General features: G+C 46.4%; 1 protein-coding gene across 2 annotated transcripts in view; it reads left to right on the top strand.

The window, feature by feature from the left end:
• CALCOCO2 (calcium binding and coiled-coil domain 2) overlaps positions 1 to 15,776 on the top strand; it is a 39,286-nt gene extending 23,510 nt beyond the window's left edge. Inside the window, exons 3-13 of one of the 2 annotated variants that reach the window (XM_032320401.1) lie at positions 1,249 to 1,351; positions 1,503 to 1,636; positions 2,651 to 2,776; positions 5,773 to 5,861; positions 6,432 to 6,501; positions 7,101 to 7,223; positions 7,487 to 7,573; positions 10,060 to 10,155; positions 12,702 to 12,837; positions 14,146 to 14,174; positions 14,705 to 15,776. In XM_032320401.1, coding sequence (XP_032176292.1) covers positions 1,249 to 1,351; positions 1,503 to 1,636; positions 2,651 to 2,776; positions 5,773 to 5,861; positions 6,432 to 6,501; positions 7,101 to 7,223; positions 7,487 to 7,573; positions 10,060 to 10,155; positions 12,702 to 12,837; positions 14,146 to 14,174; positions 14,705 to 14,881 — 1,170 coding nt within the window. In that variant the 3' untranslated portion in view covers positions 14,882 to 15,776. Of the gene's footprint in view, positions 1 to 1,248; positions 1,352 to 1,502; positions 1,637 to 2,650; positions 2,777 to 5,772; positions 5,862 to 6,431; positions 6,502 to 7,100; positions 7,224 to 7,486; positions 7,574 to 8,779; positions 8,942 to 9,215; positions 9,296 to 10,059; positions 10,156 to 12,701; positions 12,838 to 14,145; positions 14,175 to 14,704 lie in introns of those variants that run through there. The other variant, XM_032320402.1, reaches the window with a different exon arrangement.
• Positions 15,777 to 20,315: the final 4,539 nt, after the last annotated feature.

The raw sequence follows: 20,315 nt of genomic DNA, 5'->3' as shown, positions 1-20,315 counted from the left end.
TGTTCTCAGGCGCTTTCAGTGTAGCCTTTTCAACCCTGCACTGATTCCTTCATATATAAAAATGGAATTTATTTTTAGTTCTTGTTCCTCCCACTGAGCTCAGGCAGGGTCAAAATATGGCAATAAATGCAATTTTGCTTCTCATTTGCTGAGTGCTCTCCCCTCGAAGACACAATGGTTCCCTTTCTAGTCTCTGGTGTGCCCTTATCTTCCAGATATGGCTTGAGCCATCTTTTACCCCTCTTCACATTTACTGAGAGTATTTTCCACTTAGCCAGCTTTCTGCTCTGAGGCATATTTTATAGTATCCTTATATCGTGACTTACTGCATTCAAGACCTAGAAGAGGCCTCTGTGACCACCAGATTGTTGTCAGTATCTGCCACCAAAAAGCCTTCATTAAGCTCACATTAAGAAAAATACTGACGTGGGGCGCCTGGGTGGCTCAGTTGGTTAAGCGACTGCCTTCAGCTCAGGTCATGATCCCAGAGTCCTGGGATCGAGTCCTGCATCGGGCTCCCTGCTCCTTGGAGAGTCTGCTTCTCCCTCTGACTTTCTCCCCTCTCATGATCTCTTTCACTGTCTCTCTCTCTCAAATAAATAAATAAAATCTTTTAAAAAAAAAAAAAGAAAGAAAAAAAAATACTGACGAAAATTCTATAGACTGGACTGTTATCTGGGACCTACCTCATAATCTAAAAACCCTTTTGCCCCTCCACTCCTGCATGCACATGATTCAAAACCAGCATTTTTAAAAATGCATGAGTATAACCAGGTCAGTGTGGGTGACAAGACTGGCCGGGACACAGGAGAGGACTGACCCACAGAGACAGCGGGTCAGAAGGGCTTTCTGATTAAGAAGTTCTAAGAACACTGTTGGAGAAGGTAGTGGGATCAGTCACAAGCCCAGAACTGTCTTCACTGTGTTCCCCAGTCACTCACTGTTCTCTTGTCTGAAGTGGTGACAGGATTTTTGGAACCTTCGTCCTGGGTGTCGTGTCAGTTTTCATTTCCTTCTGAGCCAGGTATTCTGAATGGGGTGTGTGTGTGTGTGTGTGTGCGCGCGCACGCGCACGCATACACGTGTGCACATGTGTGCCAATTCCTAGTTGTATCATAAGGGACTCATTCTGTTGTATTTTCAACATAAACAAATGAAAAGTAAGTGCTTTTTAAGGAGACCTCGCACAAATAAGGGTTTTCCCCAGAGCACTGTCAGATGCTGAGTGAGAGCCTTCTGTCATTGCAGGTGGGGTGGAAGACAACCCGTGAGTATTACACCTTCATGTGGGTCACTTTGCCCGTTCACCTAAACAGTGAATCAGCCAAACAACAGGAAGTCCAGTTCAAAGGTGAGAAAAATCCTGGATCAAAGGTGTTTGAAGACAGCCCCTAAGACTAATTCCCTTGAGCTGAAGCTTTCTGGGGCAGATAAAAGACTGGCAGATTTTTAGTTTTCTTAACAGACCTTATTTTGGTTTAAAAATCATGTTGTATTTCCAGCTTATTACCTGCCCAAGGATGATGAGTATTACCAGTTCTGCTATGTGGATCAGGATGGTGTGGTCCGGGGAGCAAGCATCCCTTTCCAGTTCCGTCCAGAAAATGAGGAGGACATCCTGGTTGTTACCACTCAGGTCTGTAAACATCTCACCCCCATCCTTCCTGCCAGTAAGAGTAGTAATTTCAGGATAGGGTGGAATTGGGATCAATAAAGCCTTTATTAAATGTCTTAACAGATACTATGGGGAGAAATGCATACAGTACCCACTCAAACCTACTCAGGAATAACTTAGGAACGTTGAAAAGAATCACAACAATAAGTGGTTCCTCCTTTCTCAAAAGCTGCTGTAACTCAGTTGGCATTCAGTTATTTCCTTAACTTTGCCAGTTGCTTAATTTTGGTCATCTGCGCATATTACCACCACAGTAAATTATAAGCTCCTTTGGGGAGGGACGCACCAAATATGCTTTGTATCGTTCAGTTCTGTCTTTATTTTTTTTCTTAAGATTTTATTTATTCAACAGAGAGCACACAAGTGGGGGATGAGGGAGGGGGAAAAGCAGACTCCCCACTGAGGAGAGAGCCCGATGTGGGATTGAGATCTTGACCCCGTCTGAAGACAGATGCTTAACCGACTGAGCCACCCAGACACCCCATCTCTCCATTCCGACACAGAGCCTGTCCTACTCTGAGTATTAGATCCATTTACTTACTCAGTTATTTCACAGGACACCCTCTTTCCGTCCAGCACTGTGGTAGGCAGTGAAGAATCAATTAAATCACTTGGCTGTCTTGGCCTCTAGGAGCTAAGTCCATTAGGAGAGACAAACAGTAGTAAGTGTTTTACAAGAAGAATCTACATTCTTCTGTTATTCCACCTTTAAACTCTTTATGGTCTTAATTTTGTTTGTCTTTCTTTCTTGGTAATGACAGGCTCAATGTTGCATTTATATGGACGTGCCTCCATTATCCCCTATCCTACATACTGAGCAGGTGCTCCCATTCAGGGGACACAGATGTCGCCGTTGAGTGGGAATCCACCAGACCCTCAGCATCCCAGCCCATGGGAATGTTCCACTAGAGGGACTTGAATATTTTATCAAGCTATAAAGGGTCAAATATGAATTCATGGGATGCTCTTTCGTAGGGTGAAGTGGAAGAAATTGAGCAGCACAATAAGGAGCTCCGCAAAGAAAACCAGGAGCTGAAGGACAGCTGCGTCGGCCTCCAGCAGCAGAACTCAGACATGCAGGCTGAGCTCCACAAGAAGAAGGTATGGCTGCTAGTGAAACACGAACCTGAAAACAAACAGACAAACAAAAAACATGAACCTGGACCACAGAGGTCAGAACTGGATGGTGTGTCTTATACAGCCTCACCTCTTTTGCTTGTGATCTTACTCTCCTATACTAATATCTTTGAATAGGCACCGTGTTAAAATTTTTATATGGATTACTCTATTTAAACTTTGGATTAGGTACTGTTATTACCCTGATTTTACAGATGAGTAATCTGAGGCTTAGAAGGGTACATAATCCCTTATATGGCTAATCTGTGATGGAGCCAGGATTCAAACCAAGCAGTCTGACTGCTGCTTCCTGGTTCCTATGTAGAATGTAATCTCTTCGCTTTGGTTCGCTAGACTGTGGACCTCGAGAGAGTAGAGAGTATAAAAGCAAGGCTGCAGGTTATCCAGACTCTTGGCTACTTCTCTTTTGAAACATCCTTCCAGTTAACAGGTGGTAATTGAGAGTTGATAATGCAAGGAGCTTTAAAGAAGAGAGTCTTCTCTTGGGACTATAAACTAATTACACTGAGGTCGTACCTTATAAGTTCCAGAACATGCAAACCTTGGCAGTCACCATCTGTAGAGCCCTTGATCTACAGGTGAGCAAACTGAGACCCCAAGGAGAGTGGAAGAGGTCAGGTTAGTGATCACACTGGGCTGGGACCCACTTCTCTTGACTCCCAGACAGACTGTTTTTTAATACGTTGCTGTCACACAAATGCCTTGTGTGATGTCCTCAGCCCTGGGCTGGTTGAGAAGTGTGGGTAACAGGTCCAGGCTACAGATCTGGCCTCTTCCAGGCAGTTAGATAACAAACGGGTGGCAGAGGTACAATGCACTGTCTGTCTGTCAAGAACCAGTATCTGGCCACGAGCCCTACAGCTCACCTGCCAGGTTGCCAAGGAATCAGAGGGTCTGGCTTCTCGAGTTAGCTCTCCTACCGACTTGCTACTAGTTATGATAACACAAGCCAGTATTTATTTAGTATCTACTATGTGTACTACTAGCGAGGCACTGTAATTAAGCAGATCGCTTCACTTAATCCTTAAAACCATCCAACAGCTCAGAGAGGTTAGGTGACTTGCCCAATGTTACAGTCAGCTCATGACTTTGAAAGGAGCTTGGATTTGAGCTTAGACTCCTCTGATATTAAAACCCATGTTTTGGAGCACCCTGGTTGCTCAGTGGGTTAAAGCCTCTGCCTTTGGCTTGGGTCATGATCTCAGGGTCCTGGGATCGAGCCCCGCATCCGACTCTCTGCTCAGCGGGGAGCCTGCTTTCCTCTCACTCTCTGCCTGCTTCTCTGCCTACTGGTGATCTCTGTATGTCAAATAAATAAATAAACTATTTTTAAATAAATAAATAAAACCCATGTTTTTTAGGAATTAAAATTAAAAACAAGAATGGGGAAGAAAACCCATGTGTTTTAGAGCCAGGACCATTCACTGGTTAAGAACCCTGTCTTTGGAGTCACACAGACTTGTTCTCCCACTTAATGTCTGATGAAGCAGGGGAAATTTTTTAACATCTCTGAACTTCAGTTTTCCCTTTCTATAAAAGAGAAATTGATGATACTTGTTTTCTGAGAGACTAGTACACGCATGTTCATAACACCATCTTTCCCAACAGCTAAAGGGAGGAGGCAGGTGTCCAGTGACGGATAGAAGGATACACGTTGTTTAGCATGTAGATAACAATGGAGTGTTATTCAGCTTTAAAAAGGAAAGAAGTTCTGACACATGCTACTAAATGGATAGCATGTGATCCCACTCAGGAGGTACCTGGAGTAGCCAGCTTCGCAGACACAGGAAGTAGAGTAGTAGTTGCCGGGAGACGGGTGGGTGGGGAGAACAGGGAGTCAGTGTTTTCACAGGACAGAGCTTTGACTGTACACATGAAAATAGTTCTGTGGGTGGTTATAGGGCCGGTCATACAACAGTGTGCATGTGCTTAATGCCGCTGAACTAGGAGCTTAAAGTTGATGAAGGTGGGAAATTTTATGTGCATATTCCTACAATTTTTTAAATTATTTTTTAAAAGGATGATAAATGTCTAAATCTTGGCGCTAAAAGCAGGGAGTTGTTATTGATGCACGAGGCTGGCTTTGGTGCAGAATGGAGTTGGGGGTAAAAAAGCAAATGTGTAGCCCTAGTGCCAGGGCCGCTAGCTGCCTGTGGCTCTCCCAACACTTGAAACATGGCGTTTTGTGATGCACCATAAGCATAAAGGGTATATCGGATTTTAAAGACATATTATGAAAAAAAGTTAAAGTATTTCCCTCTTATTTACATATTGAAACAATATTTTAGATATATTGGGTTAAAAGTACTATTAGTAAAATTAAGCATAGCTGTTTCTTGTTGCTTTTTATTTTCATATATTTATTTTTTTTTTAAGATTTTATTTATTTAACAGAGAGAGATCACAAGTAGGCAGAGAAGCAGGCAGAGAGAGAGGGGGAAGTAGGCTCCCTGCTGAGCAGAGAGCCCGATGCGGGGTTCGATCCCAGGACCCTGAGACCATGAGCTGAGCTGAAGCCAGAGGCTTACCCACTGAGCCACCCAGGCAACCCTCTTTGCTTTTTAAAATGTGGCTCCTAAACTTGAATTACATATGCAGCATCCGTGAATTTCTTGGCCAGCACCTTTCCAAGAGAAAACCCACTTTATTTCATTTGCTGCTGTGTCTGTAGTGCAGGAACAGTGCCTCATATGCACTCCTTAAATATTTGTTTAATGAGTTAATGGACAGATACAAGCTCCAGTGGAAGAGAAATTAAGGTGACTGCATTGCGTGGAGAAAATAGATTAAGAACAGTTTAATATGGAAACAACTTTCCTTGGATATTTCATTCACCGTTGTGTCATGACATTGAATAAGGGCCTGACATATAGTAAATGCTCAATAAATACTTGTCAGCTGGCCTCGGTACTAAAAAGTGTCTTAGAAATGGTCTGTTCCTTTGGTGTCTCAATCTGCAGGAGGAGCTGGAAACTCTGAAGGGCACCAATAAGGAACTGGAACAGCAGCTGAAGGTGCAGAAGGACCACTGGGAGACCGAGCTGCTCCAGTGAGTGATTCCCAGAGGGGGGGATCTGCTGTGTTCCCAGGTGTCACAGATGAGATCTCCGGAGCTCGTTAGACAGTCTTCCTGTTACGGCAGTGATAGGTGCAATTCTAGGTTGGAGCATTAGTATCCGAACAGTAAGGTGAAGTAACCTGAATTCAGGTATTAATGTGAAATGTCCAGTACATGGGGCTTGAGGTCAGGAAGCTGAGAAAGGACTGAAGAAGAATGGATTTTTTTTTTTTAAAGCTGGTGTTTTGTTTTATTTTTAAAGATTTTATTTTATTTATTTGACAGATCACAAGTAGGCAGAGAGGCAGGTAGAGAGAATGGGGAAGCAGGCTCCCTGCCGAGCAGAGAGGCCAACCCGGGGCTCCATCCTGGGACCCTGAGATCATGACCGGAGCCGAAGGCAGAGGCTTTAACCCACTGAGCCACCCCGGTGCCCCAAAAAGAAAGGATTTTAAACTAATTCCACAGCCTTAGGGCCAAGGCAGCCTTCACTCATTGAAGGCCCAGGGGATCTGACCCAGAATCAGCCTATCCTTCACGCAGTCCTCTTCTCCTCCACAGACTGAAAGAACAAAACCAGAAGATGTCCTCAGAAAATGAGAAGATGGCAGTCCGAGTGGATCAGCTCCAGGTGGGTAACGCCAAGCCTTTGCCAAAGTGTATCATCTTACTCTGCCCGTGCTGCCCCGTGAGTTCCACTGTGGGGGTGCCCAACGGTCAAAGCGCTAGTCTGCAGGTTCACGGAGTTTTCTGTTCTGGACCCCCCCTCCCCCCACACACATACCGTTACTCTTAAAGTCCCGGCCCTCAAGAACTGAATAATTCGTTCAGTTTATATTTATCATGAATTCTTAAGATGGAGCACTGTCACCTCTACCACTGCTTTTCTTAACTTTTTTTCTTTTAGCTACAAAATCTCTTGAAAGTCTTTCTCAAAAGCCTAGAATGAAAAAAAAAAAAAAAAAAGCTGGAATGTAAAGCAGATACCAGCTGAATCACTATTGGTTTTAGGAAGCTGTGCCTTAAAGAGGGGTGTGTTGACTTTTCCTCATTTGAGTCTTAGGCGCAGGGTGTGAGGGAGAGCTGAAAAGTGGGCGTTCTAGGGATATTTGGCAGTCAGGCGTTGCCAAGGAGTACGCATTTCTTTGTGTGAGTGTACATTAAACAGCATTGTTAGTGTTCAGTTTTCTTCCTTTTATATCTTGATTATATTCGCTGTTTTTGCTTTAGGCCCAGCTGTCAACCCAAGAGAGAGAAATGGAGAAGCTCGTGCAGGGAGATCAAGATAAGACAGAGCAGTTGGAACATCTGAGGAAGGAGAATAGCCAGCTCCTCCTCACTTTGGCTCAACAGGTAGAGTCACAAACGGAACCAACGTTTTTAGGCATTCACGAGAAAACACGTACATGGTTCTTTGTTTACTGTGTCACATTCGCCGACCATTGGTGGCTGTGGGAAAGGTCTCAGAGGAAGCCGTCTGAGATGAGGGAGCTCATGGCTCTTCTCAGAAACCTAGGAAGAAACTTGCCTCTCTCTCTGCCGGCTGCTCGCTCATTAGCTCACGTGCGCGTGCCTGTGCTGGCCCAGCAGTGGTCCTGACATCTGTTTTTGTGCAGAGGGAGCACCAGAAGAAGCTGGAGCAGACCGTAGAGGAGATGAAGCAGGAAGAAGCAGCTGCCAAGAAGAAACAGCAGCAGTTAACGGCACGTCTGTCTTTGGATGGCTTTGTGGGAGGGAGCCTGCGGGAAGGAAGGGATGGGTCTATTTTCAGGTGGCAGAAAGGATAAAAAAGACAGAGGAGAATAGCGTTTACCCCTGGACATCGTCCCAGAAGGACAGAGAATTTGTCATTTGCAAAACGTTGAAGGAGAGGTGGCCGTTCCTACTGTGTGATGAATGGCGGAGGGAGATTGAAAGTACTTCGTGACAGGTTGTCCAGTAGAGCCTTGAGCCAGGAATCACCCACAGTCACCCCCTAATCCTTTCTTATCATGGGGGCAGACAAATGAATAATGATAAAGTCAAGCTCTACGGTTAGGAAATATTACAGCAATCAAAATTTTTGTTACGATTAATATAATATTAGCAATTATCATTCTAAATTCTTCCGAGCTATAGTAATGTAGTAGTGAAAGCCTAATTGATAAATTTCTAGAATAGCTTGTTGGAAAAGAGGCCTCGTGGTGATGACAGGTGCCAGGAAGCCCCATTTTCTGAATTTCGCAAGGGTATGAGAAACCCTGCTGTCTGGAGGATATCCAGCTGTTGGGATAAGTCATATCATTCACTCCCTTGGCCATTACTCAGTCAGCTAGAGGCGTCCCTCCCATATGTAAGCTACTAGATACCGTCGCATGAAAAAGAGGAGAACAAAGTTAGAAAAGCAGCTGCTCACAGGTTGAGTTTGGCCCCGAGAAACGTGTTATTTAGCCTAGCTGGTGTTTTTCAAAAATCGAATTGGTTGCCAACAACTAAAAATGGGAACACTTCCCATTTTAAAAAAATGTGTATTTCTAGCTTCTTGAAAACTTGGGGGGCTCTGGCAGCCCAGAGCCCCCATTTCCACACAGCAGCAATGCCCAGCCTGGGTGGCTGCGGCTCCCTCTAGACGGGCCCCATGTTCTCCCCTCCCCCACTGCCTCTACCGGCCCTCATGGCCTTCACGTCCGCCTCTCAGCAACGTCACAGGCCTGGCCCCCACCAGCACACCGCAGCTCGTGGCCTCTGCTGTAGCAAGAAATCACTATTTCACATAAGCTGCCGCCCTTCGAAGGTTTGAACCTCCTTGTGGCAGGTAGGGGTTTCCTGGGTTTCTGTGGCCTATTTTTCAAGACCCAGGGGCTCGATTCTTTATTCCTCACCTAGCCAGAGCACCCCTAACTGTGAGGACTGTGTATCTTGTGCTTTAGGCGCCTAGGAGCAAGAAAACAGCAGTGGAGGAGCAGTTAGTACAAGAGGTGGAGCGCCTAAAGGCAAAGGTAGAGGCCGGGAAAGCCTGTTTCTTAGAGAAGTACAAAGAGTGTCAACGACTCCACAGGCAGATCAGGCAACTCAGGGCGGCTGCGCAACTGGTAGGTGCCAGAGCTCAGGGGGCCCAGGAAGCCAGGGGTGTGAAGGTCTGCGGTTCCTAGACCAAAGCCCGGAGGACTGCCCACCCTCGTTGAGGAGAAACACTTCTCTTCCTGTTAAAAAGAGGAGGGATGGAGTGTGCGGCCAGAGACCAATCTGGGGGTCCCTGGAAGTAGAGGCCCCTGTCTAGCCATGGGTCTCAGGGAAGGTGGTGGTAACCATTGAGCAGGTTTCTGTGCAGACTCAGATAGCCCTTTCTTATTTCTGCCTTTTGAGGAAGTGAAGCAGGACCCGAAGAGCCAGCAAGAGCCCATGGGGATGGGGAGCCGGGAGCCTGCAGTCAGCTCTGTCATCGGGTAGCCCCTCTCGCATTCCTACCTCAGGGTCGGCTAGAAGCGCACAGCAGTTTGGGCACCAGCGTTCAAATAAAAAATCTTGGAAAAAAAAAAAAACACCACAACTAGTAGGATTAGCTTAAGTGTGTCTGTGAGGTATGTGCACGTGTCTGTCTGTAGGTAGGAGATGGGAAGCACGGACGCATGCCTGCCAAGTGTGGGGTTTATGAAGTTAGGTCCACCTGTCACAGCGGGACGCCCAAGACCTCAGTCCAGGGTCCTTGTAGCCTTGGATAAGCGCCTTCCAAGGTTCCTTGTTCCTCAGTGTTCCTTGAGTCCAGATGCCTGTGCTCACTGGGAGGACGTCCCATCAACTTAAGTCCCTCACACTACATTGAGTGAGGTGTTTATTCCAGACCAAGATTCTTGTTTCCATGGTTGGGTGCCGTTAAATAGGACTCCAGTTAGCCCTAATTCTGATAAGTCAGTCTTGGGGCTTTTCCCAAGTCTGTCTGTATGACTTTTCCCCTCTTTGGTCACTTTCACTACCAGCTTAACCAAAAGACATCAGCATCTCTGATGCCGAGCCAGGCCTTCAGGCATTTTGTTAAACCACGGCATCACCTCCACCTTAAGCCCTCTGCCCCTCCCCCCGAGCTGCCTTCTCCCCACCTCAGTCCCACCGCGGGGGAAACCAGACCCTCCACAGGCCCCTTGTGGTACCCCACCCTGGATCCAGATTATAGTATGTGAGCCTAATCCTAACTGGTTTTTGTTATTGACAGGATGAGAACTCGGGCCTGTCAGAAACACTGAATGAGAACAAGATCGTATGTAATGTTCTACAGAGAGAGAAGGAGAGATTGGAAAGAGAAAACGACGTGAGTGTGTACAACAGGGTAGAAAGTCCAAGGTGTTTTGTTCTGTTTAAAGATTTTTTTTTTTTTAAAGATTTTATTTAGTTTTTTGACAGATCACAAGTAGGCAGAGAGGCAGGCAGGAAGAGAGAGGAGGAAGCAGGCTCTCCACGGAGCAGAGAGCCCAATGTGGGGCTCGATCCCAGGACCCTGGGATCATGACCTGAGCCAAAGGCAGAGGCTTTAACCCACTGAGCCACCCAGGTGCCCCTAAAGATTGATTGATTTATTTGAGAGCAAGCGAGCGTGTGGTGGGGAGGAGCAGAGGGAGAGGGAGAGAGAGAATCTTAAGCAGACTGCACGCTGAGCACGGAGCCCAGTGCAGGGCTCTTTCTCACGACCCTGAGATCATGACCTGAGCTGAAATCAAGAGTCGGCTGCCGGGCGCCTGGGTGGCTCAGTGGGTTAAGCCGCTGCCTTCGGCTCAGGTCATGATCTCAGGGTCCTGGGATCGAGTCCCGCATCGGGTTCTCTGCTCCGCGGGGAGCCTGCTTCCTCCTCTCTCTCTCTCTGCCTGCCTCTCTGCCTACTTGTGATCTCTGTCAAATGAATAAATAAAATCTTTAAAAAAAAGTTATAAAAAAAAAAAAAGAGTCGGCTGCCTAACTCACTGAGCCACCCAGATGGCCCTAGAAACCCCAAGGTTTTAAGGAGCAGGAGGAGGGTGACCCAGAGATGTGGTGATTAACAAGTTAAGTAAAAGAGCCCTTTCTGGGACTGTGGGTGAAACCATTGCTCCTATGAGTAAATTTAATCTAGTCCTCATCTACCACGAACCCTCTCTTGGTTCTGTAACTGAAACTTGTTTGTCCTGGCAGTAGTCAGCTTGAAAGGAACACCTTGACGGAAGATCTATCTTAATTCATTTTGCTCTTAACTCCCCGCCTGTAGTAAGTATTGTCTTTGCAGGAGAATATCCGACGTCATTTCTAGGCTAGCTGAGGGACCCCTTTCCTTCAGCGTGACTTTTTCCTTTTCTTCTGCTTCCAGACCAGGGCAGTAGTGACGGCCTCTACCTGCCCTGGACCCGTGGCCGGCTCCTAATAAAATGCTCTACGTTCGTTCCCTCACTCATTCATACATCCCTTCATTCATTCATTCATTCATTCATCCAGGCAGTATTTATCTTCTGCTGTGGGTTAGACACAGGCTATTCTTGGCTGATTGAGGATGATGGCAGCAAATAAAGAAGCTGCACCTTGGGGCGCCTGGCTGGCTCAGTTGGAGAAGCGTGTGACTCTTGATCTCGGGGTTGTGAGTTCAAGCCCCATATTAGGTATAGAGATTATTAAAAACAATAAATAAAAACTTAAAAAAAAAAAAAAAAAAACAGTACTTAAAGGCACTTTCCTGCCCTTGCATCAAAGTCACGTGTCCCAGCCCTCTGGCTTATGCTCCTAGATCTACACCTGCCACAGTTCTCCAGCTCGCCCCTCTCTCTAAGCCTTCAGGGCTGTGCCTCCAAGTGGTCATCTCTAGCTTTGATTATGTCATTTATACCAATGCCTTTCAGCATTATAGGGGCCTTAGGAGTCTCTTTCCGTCATCTTCATCCTCTTGATTCAGATAAACAGAGCTTGACTTTGAAATCTCTATTTTCGGGCACCTGGGTGGCTCAGAGGGTTAAAGCCTCTGCCTTCGGCTCAGGTCATGATCTCAGAATCCTGGGATCGAGCCCCACATTGGGCTCTCTGCTCAGCAGGGAGCCTGCTTCCTCTTCTCTCTCTCTCTCTACCTGCCTCTCTGCCTACTTGTGATCTGTATCTGTCAAATAAAATCTTTAAAAAGAAAAAAAGACATCTCTGTTTTCTGGAATAGTCTGATGGGGCGGTGGGAGGGAGGGAAGAGGACACACACAATTGGCAACAGGGAGGAAAAGAGCCGATACTTGAAAGCTCTGTTAAGAGCTGTAGGAAAGCCCTCTTAATAAAGATGTGAAGAGGGAGTTTACTTTTTTCCTAAGAACTTTTAAAGCGCAGTCTGTCCTCCATGTAGCTTATTGCGTCTCATTCTCTCATCCCCCCTTCCTCCTTTCACTCTCTCTGTTGGTATATCCCTTTGAAAGGATAAAACACGAAGAAGGGAAAATTGTATCTGATGAATATTCCATTGTGTAAGACAGTTATCCTAGGAAAGAGACTAAAAGAAGCATTTTGCTCTCAGTAATGTGCAGCAGCTTCGACCTTAATATAGGTCCCGCCCCCCTCATCTGTGCACACAGCGTTTGTACCCTATCTTGGTTGGTATGTATTTAGAGACTTAAAATTCTTTTTTGCAATTAATTGAAAAAAAATTCAGTAGACACTTAAATTCAAGTGTAAAGAGCTCAGATCTTCCGATTGCGGAGGCTGCTACTTCCCCTTTAGAATTACGACTTGTCGGTTCCTGGGATTCTCCAGCGCCACACTGTTCATGGAGAAGTACCCGTAACGGGCATCCCCTAGCCAGTTGCTTGTGGCCCTCCTTTGTTGTTGTCTTCCAACGTGTGTCTCTAAACATTCTCTCCCTAGCTTTTGAAGAGGGAGAACAGCAGATTGCTGAGTTACATGGGTCTGGATTTTGACTCTCTGCCCTATCAAGCGCCTACTTCGGATCAAGGAGGTGCTGGACAAAACCCAGGACTTGTCTATGGAAACCCATATTCTGGTAAGACAACTGCCGTTGGAGCTAGAAGGCCCTTGCCTGCATCCCTTTCCCCCACTAATTTTTTTTTTTCTTTTTTGTGGTCTGAGATGCTAATTAAGACCAGTCTCATTGTTAAGACTTGCTGGGCAGAAGCCGAGGACCCAATAGAAAGATTGCCAGGCGAGAAGTGTTAATTGAGAAATAAATCTGAATCTAGAAGACGCAAATCAGATCATTCGCCTAGAGGCAGCAGACACAAATTGAGTCCCGTGGCTATATTCCAAATATATAAATCAGAGAAATGTGTCTATGTAGAAGATATACACATACAAAGCTGAGGAAGCTAATTAAGGTTTGGAAATGGAAGCGTAAGAGGTGGGGTATGCCGCCCAGGAATGGGCAGTTAGGGCAACCTCTCAATGGCCTGACCCAGGGTAGCAGGAATGTGCCCCACAGAGAGCCCGGGGTGGTTTAGAGGACAGGAAATGGGGATGAAAACTAGTCTTATCACTCAAGGATGGAGGGTCAGATTGTTCTTGCCAGGGACAAGGGAACAGGGAACTTTCCCTCTTTTGTCTCCAAAAGTGGTAGAAGACCTCGTGTCCTTTTCTTGGACAGTTTAAAGCAGTCATGTTCTCCTTGGAGTCACAGTCAAATCTTTACAGCAGGCAGGAGTATACATTTATTTTCTCTTTAAAAATATTTTTAAGCATTTTTCTGGGGCGCCTGGGTGGCTCAGTGGGTTAAGCCGCTGCCTTCGGTTCGGGTCATGATCTCAGGGTCCTGGGATCAAGCCCCACATCGGGCTCTCTGCTCAGCCGGTAGCCTGCTTCCCTTCCTCTCTCTCTGCCTACTTGTGATCTCTCACTGTCAAATAAATAAATAAAATATTAAAAAAAAAAAGAAGAAGAATATTTTTAAGCATTTTCATTTAAAATACCAGTTTATGTGGCTTCAGTCCTAAAATCTATTCTCAGATTGTTTTCTTATTCTTATTAAATTGTGACTTTTTATTTAAATCTCATTTTGCCCATACTGAGAAGAGGTTGGGTTTAGGTTTTTTTGTTTTTTGTTTTTTGTTTTTCCTGATTCTGTAGCATACACATGGCTATCAAAAGTCTCATTTCATTATTTTTTCCTCTTTTCCCTTCAGCATTGACCTAGATCCCCTCTATCAGCAGTTAATGGTACACAGGAGAGAGAAAGAGTCAGAGGCAGTGGGGAGAAAGGGAAACGAAGGGGGTTACAGAAACCAGCTAACAGATCACAGCTGGAGAATCCAGGGATGGTATTTCTCTCATTGAATGAAACCTTTTTTATGATCCTCAGGTATCCAGGAAAGTTCGGCCCCAGGCCTGGTAAGTATGCGAATCCGGAGACTGCCCACATCAGATCCTTGAAAAGTGCCCCTTCCTGCTCCAGTTCATGGAAGAACCATAGGGAGACTGGTTCATTTTGATACTCCAGAAGTCCCCTGGATCAGCTGGGTCAAACCTCAGCTGAGGGAGCCCGTTGAGGTGGGGAGAAGAAAGCCCAGTTCGCCCCTCAGCTTTCTGCTCCTGTGACCTCCGCCTGTGAGCTGAGGTTGACACCAGAACTAGGGCGCAGATGTGAACTAGGCAGGCAGTCCAGCAAGGTGTGTCCGCTGTCCCCTCTGGGCTGGAGGCTCTTTGAACGCTGTAACAAGTTGTAGGTCCTTTCACTCCTGGGGTAGAGAAAGCCTCAGTGAGTGTCTCCCAATGTGACTTCATTCATTCACCCTCTACTTCTTGAGCACCTGCCATGTGCCAAGTGGTACGCCCCTTGCTGAGGATGTAAACAGATATGAGACATGACCTGGGCCGCAGAGAGCTTACACCTGTCCTCACGCCTTTGCTCTTCCTCCCAGCTCGCCATCAAGAGATGCCCCACCTGCAAGTCAGACTTCGCTGATGACATTTTCGATCACACCTTGGAACAGCAGCGCATGCAGACCCTGTGTCTCAGTTGTCCAATCTGTGACAAGAGCTTCCCAGCAACAGAGAAGCAGATCTTCGAAGACCATGTGTTCTGCCACACTCTCTAAGTGTCCCAGACGCGTGGATCTATACTGTGCATCGATTTTTATAGAGTAGAACCTATAGCTTCTACTTAGAGCTCTGACCCACGATCCTGCCTAACATGAAATTCCTAGGGATTTAATCAGTCCTGGGGCCCTACGGGTGGAGTCGGAGTCATGGTGATTATCTGCAGAGTAGTGGCGAGGGCTGTCACTTCCATCCTTGTGGGTTACTACCTTTTAAATCCCATAACTAGCTGCACCATCCTCACGTCTGGTGCCCCGCCTTCTACAGGTCTCCAGTACAAGGGCCCTGTACAAGCAGTCGAGCTGGCCCTTCTTTCACAACAGGCTGGACTTGAGTACTAAGCAGTTCATTTCCAAGTTGTCCCATTGCCCTTCAAGGTCAGGCCTTGAGTGTGTTCATTGTCGGTTCCCAGTCTTAACCATGCGGCTGGTGATCAAGCAGAGGTTGAGAATTTCTGCCGCCTCCTCAGGTCTCTCTCTCCCACTGATTGCATTTAAACAAGCCACAGATGGCCACCACAGAGAACTCCGACATCCCACTGGGATACCAAAGGTTTCTCATCTTGACTTCTCAGCGCCCAGCAGAAGCATCTTATTCCTGAACTATAGACAGAAAGTATTTCACTCACAGAAAGCCTTCTCTCTCTCTCTGGATACCTCTGTTTGGCATTTTCTACTTCTTCGATCTTTCCTGTGCACATAACTGCACATAACCTTTATTGTAAGTCCGTCCTTAATGATTAGTAGGACTTGTTAGAAACTGTTGGGGTCTGCAACTTTCTGAGCAGGTGAGTTTGACTATGGATAAGTCAGAATAAGAACTATTGTTAATCTCTTTAATACTAAAAATAAACTCGTCCTATCTCGGGGACATTGTTCATTTTAAACTGGGTAATTGGGCTTTCTGGTCCTTTGTTTTAAGCGTCTTGAGAAAAGGAACCAACACGCTAATGCGAATTCTAGAGCCCACCAGCCGATTTCACTTGTCTTAACTAGTCAACAAGAGTGTCCTGGCAATGACCTGGAGATGGAGAGGAAGGTGGTGGAACATTCGTTCGAGCAGTCTGGAGCCCTGGCTTCCTGCTCGAACCTTCCACGCACTTTGTGAAAGGGGTCAGTGTGCATTTGGGAACCCTTTATGATCTAGGTTCAATTCCCTCCATTCAGATCTGCCTAATAGAACGATAAGAACCATTTTCTCACCACCATCCCCAACTCCCCCACCCCCCACCTCAGGATTGAACAAATGGAAATGACTCCAGGAAGTCAACCAGCTGGTCCCTCTAGAGACTTCTGCAGAAACTTCTGAATGATGTAAACCTTGATGTCACAAATAAGGTTGAGTCAACTTCCTTCTGGGGCTTTCCCTGATGTGAGTTATGCCCTAGACTAGCTGTCTCGTCCTAGTCATGGTTCCTTGTCTTCATTTCTCCTTTGATAAAATGAAGATGAAACTACACTCCTCCGGGGGCTTCTGGGCGGCTCAGCTGGTTAAGTGTCCGACTCCTGATTTCGGCTCAGGTCATGATCTCTGGGTCCTGAGATCAAGTCCTGCCATTGGGCTCCGCACTCAGCGGGGCGTCTGCTTGGAGATTTCTCCCTCTGCCCCTTGCCTATGCTCCCTCATTCTCAAATAAAATCTTAAGAAAAGAAACCACTCCCCCTCCTCCTTTATCACCTCAAGGAGATGTCTCTTGGACTCAAGGCTTTTGCCCCTTAAGAATCCTGTGGCATTAAGACTAACTCCAGTAGGTGCGCCTGGGTGGCTCAGTTGGTTAAGCCACTGACTGGCTCAGGTTATAATCCTGGAGTCTTGGGATCAAGTCCTGGGCTCGAGTCTACTTCTCCCCTTGACCTTCTCCCGTCTCGTGTTCTCTCTCTCTCAAATAAAGTCTTTAAAACGAAAAAAAAAAAAAAGACTACGATACAGAAATGTAATGGGGAGATGGTACCACCGTTTTCCTGGCAGACACCCTCCCTCCCTGCAGAATTGCTGCTGCTCCCCAGATCGGTCCAGTGAAGAAGTGCAGTTTCATTTATTTCGTACTCGTCAGCTCTTAATTAAGCACGTGAATGGAGAAGAGCAGCGGTGCACATAATCCGAATGAGTGAAGACCATTTTCTGGTGAATTACCGACCCCTTTGCCCCCGCTACCCTGAGGGTTACCGTGATTATCAACAGCAGCAGGAGCCCTTCCACAGGCTTGGTTTAAAAACCCAAGTGTTAATGATCCTTTTTGCTGGATGTAAAACAAAGCATCTTTAACCACTGTTCATTATCCCCAGCTGCTCTTACCAAGGCTTTGAAGGGGAAATTCTGCTCCAGGCAGCTCCTAGCGAAAGGAAACAATCATTCTTCTATAATCCACTCCTCACCCCAGCCGCCTTCTGCTAACCTCCTCACACCCACACATGTTAACGGTTGTAAAATACCTGCAGAAAGGAGCAGGAAGGTGTGGGAGCAAACCACATGTGCCTAAATTGGATTTTAGCATCTTTGTATTTACGAAACAAGCTTTCTTTCCTCATTCATCACTTCTAGGTCTGATATTAAAACATTTTTGCATTACTTACACACTCAAGTGATGGGCAGTAGGGGAAAAGTCAGCTGGGCACTCTGTGTGTGTGTGTGTGTGTGTGTGTGTGTGTGAGAGAGAGAGAGAGAGAGGTGAGAGGAAGTGAATTAAAATCAGAAAAGAGGGGCACCTGGGTGGCTCAGTGGGTTTAGCCTCTGCCTTCGGCTCAGGTCATGATCTCAGGGTTCTGGGATCGAGCCCCGCATCAGGCTTTCTGCTCGGCAGGGAGCCTGCTTCCCCACCTCTCTCTGCTTCTCTGCCTACTTGTGATCTCTCTCTGTCAAATAAATAAAAATCTTAAAAAAAAAAAAAAAAAACAGAAAAGAGAGTTGGCAAGATATTCCGGAAGCCTAATGCCCCCCTCGCCAGAACACCTGTGGCTTCAGCCCTTTTCCTTGGTCTTGCTAAAAATCGGGATGACATGAAACGGCCTTGATGTTTCAACATCCTTCCCTGCGATTTGGGTGATCTTCGGCAGCGGCAGTGGACCACAGCGAGCTCAGCTCTAACATGGTCTCCTAGCAACAAACGGTAATGAGATGCCAGGCCCGGCCTGAGAGATGCAGACTGCCACCTAGGAAAAAGCAAATTGGCCTCGACATGAGGATCTGACCCAGAGACCCCCAACTGCCCAGAGGTAACCGACAACGGGCCACAGACGCTGGGCCACAAGGCCCAGCCTTCTCAGTGGCTCTCATGTAAATATTAATACTTTGTCTCTGCACGCATGCTTCCTAGTTCAGACTGTGTTCATATATTCCACACCTACTTCAGTAATCTCTGAAGCAGCTATTAACTCCCTTTTTTTTTTTAAGATTTTATTCATTTATTTGACAGATCACAAGTAGGCAGAGAGGCAGGCAGAGAGAGAGAGGAGGAAGCAGTCTCCCCATGGAGCAGAGAGCCCGATGCAGGGCTCAATCCCAGGACCCCGGGATCATGACCTGAGCCGAAGGCAGAGGCCCAACCCACTGAGCCACCCAGGCGCCCCTTAACTCCCATTTTTATAGATGAATAAGTTGGAACCTGGAGAAATAACTTGCTAAAAGTTGGAACAACCCAAATGTCCCTCAGTCGATGAATGGATAAATAAAATACAGTGTATCTAGAGGATGAGATATTATTTGGCAAAAAAAAAAGATCAAGAGGTATCTGGCTGACCCAGTCAATGGAGCGTGTGATTCTCCATCTCCGGGTTGTGATTTTGAGCCCCACATTGAATGTAGGAATTACTCAAAAATAAAAATTTTAAAAAGAGGCACCTGGGGGGGTGCCTGGGTGGCTCAGTGGGTTAAAGCCTTTGCCTTTGGCTCGGGTCATGATCCCAGGGTCCTGGGATCAAGCCCCACATCGGGCTTTCGGCTCAGCGAGGAGCCTGCTTCCCCCTCTCTCTCTGCCTGCCTCTCTGCCTACTTGTGCTCTCTGTCTGTCAAATAAATAAATAAAATCTTAAAAAAATAAAATAAAATAGGCACCTGGGGGGCTCAATTGGCTAAGCAGCCAACTCTGATCTCAGTGATGTGAGCTCAAGCCCCGTGTTGGGCTCCACACTGGGCCCGGAGTCTACTTTATTTTTTTTCTTTTTAAGATTTTATTTGTTTGACAGACAGAGATCACAAGTAGGCAGAGAGAGAGGAGGAAGCAGGCTCCCTGCTGAGCAGAGAGCCCGATGCGGGGCTCAATCCCAAGACTCTGGGATCATGACCTGAGCTGAAGGCAGAGACTTAACCCACTGAGCCACCCAGGCACCCTTGGAGCCTACTTTAAAAAAAAAAAAAAGGAATTGAGTAACTTGCTTCACAACATGGAAGGACCTTGAAAACATGCTAAGTGGAAAAAACCCATCCCAAAAGAACACATAGTTTATGATTCCATTCATATGAAACGTCCAAGATAGGCAAATCTGTAGAAACAAAACATATGAGTGTTTTCCTAGGGCTGAGGCTTGGCGGGGGGGACTGGAGAGTCACTGCTCATGGGTATGGGATCTCTTTTGGAGGGTAAAGAAAATGTTCTAAAATTTATTGTGGAGATGTTTTCACAACTCAATACACTACAAACTACTGAATTACACACTTTAAGTGGGTGAATTCTATCTCAAGTATCTCAAGTTCTATCTCAAGTATTTTTAAAAGGTTAGAGAAAGGGCGTCTGGGTGGCTCAGTCGGTTAAGCCTCTGCCTTCGGCTCAGGTCATGATAATCCCAGGGTCCTGGGATCAAGTCCCACATCAGGCTCCTTGCTCAGTGGGCAGCCTGCTGCCCTGCCTCCCACTGCTGCTCCCCCTACCTGGGATCTCTCTCTCTCTGTCAAATATACAAATAAAATCTTAAGGAAAGAAAAAGGGTTAGAAAAATAACTTGCTCAAGTCATCCATCCACTGACTCAAGGTAGAATGTCTTACAGACAAGGTAGAATGTCTTAATGTGGGCTGGGCCCACATTACCGGATTTGGTTAGAGTGTACTTATTCCAGGAGAGCCCGCTGCCACAGCAGCCTGGGGTTTTCCCCCTCTCTTGGGCTGGAAGCAAGCAGCAGCTTTGGTCATGATGGAATCAAGACGAACAGGGTCAGGGCAATCATCAGTAGTCCACCATTTGGCCAGCAGCTTTAGTGCTCTTTGGGAATATCTATTCTGTGGAGATGAATGTACCCAATAAAGTTGGGGGAGAGAGTCACCAGCCACAAATTTCAGATAATCATATTAAGGGAGCCAGCCTGCTCTGCCTAATGTTATTACTTTCTCCCTGTGGAAAGAAGGAATATGACACCCCGGGGACTAAGTCTATTGTTTACTCAGTCAATCAACATTTATTAAGCACCCACAGTGTGCAGAACGAGCACAGGGCCAGGATTTTA

Source organism: Mustela erminea, chromosome 18 (assembly GCF_009829155.1).
Source record: "Mustela erminea isolate mMusErm1 chromosome 18, mMusErm1.Pri, whole genome shotgun sequence".
Lineage (NCBI taxonomy): Eukaryota > Metazoa > Chordata > Mammalia > Carnivora > Mustelidae > Mustela > Mustela erminea.
Note: the sequence above shows the minus strand (reverse complement) of the source record. Positions and strands in the feature narration are given on the sequence as shown.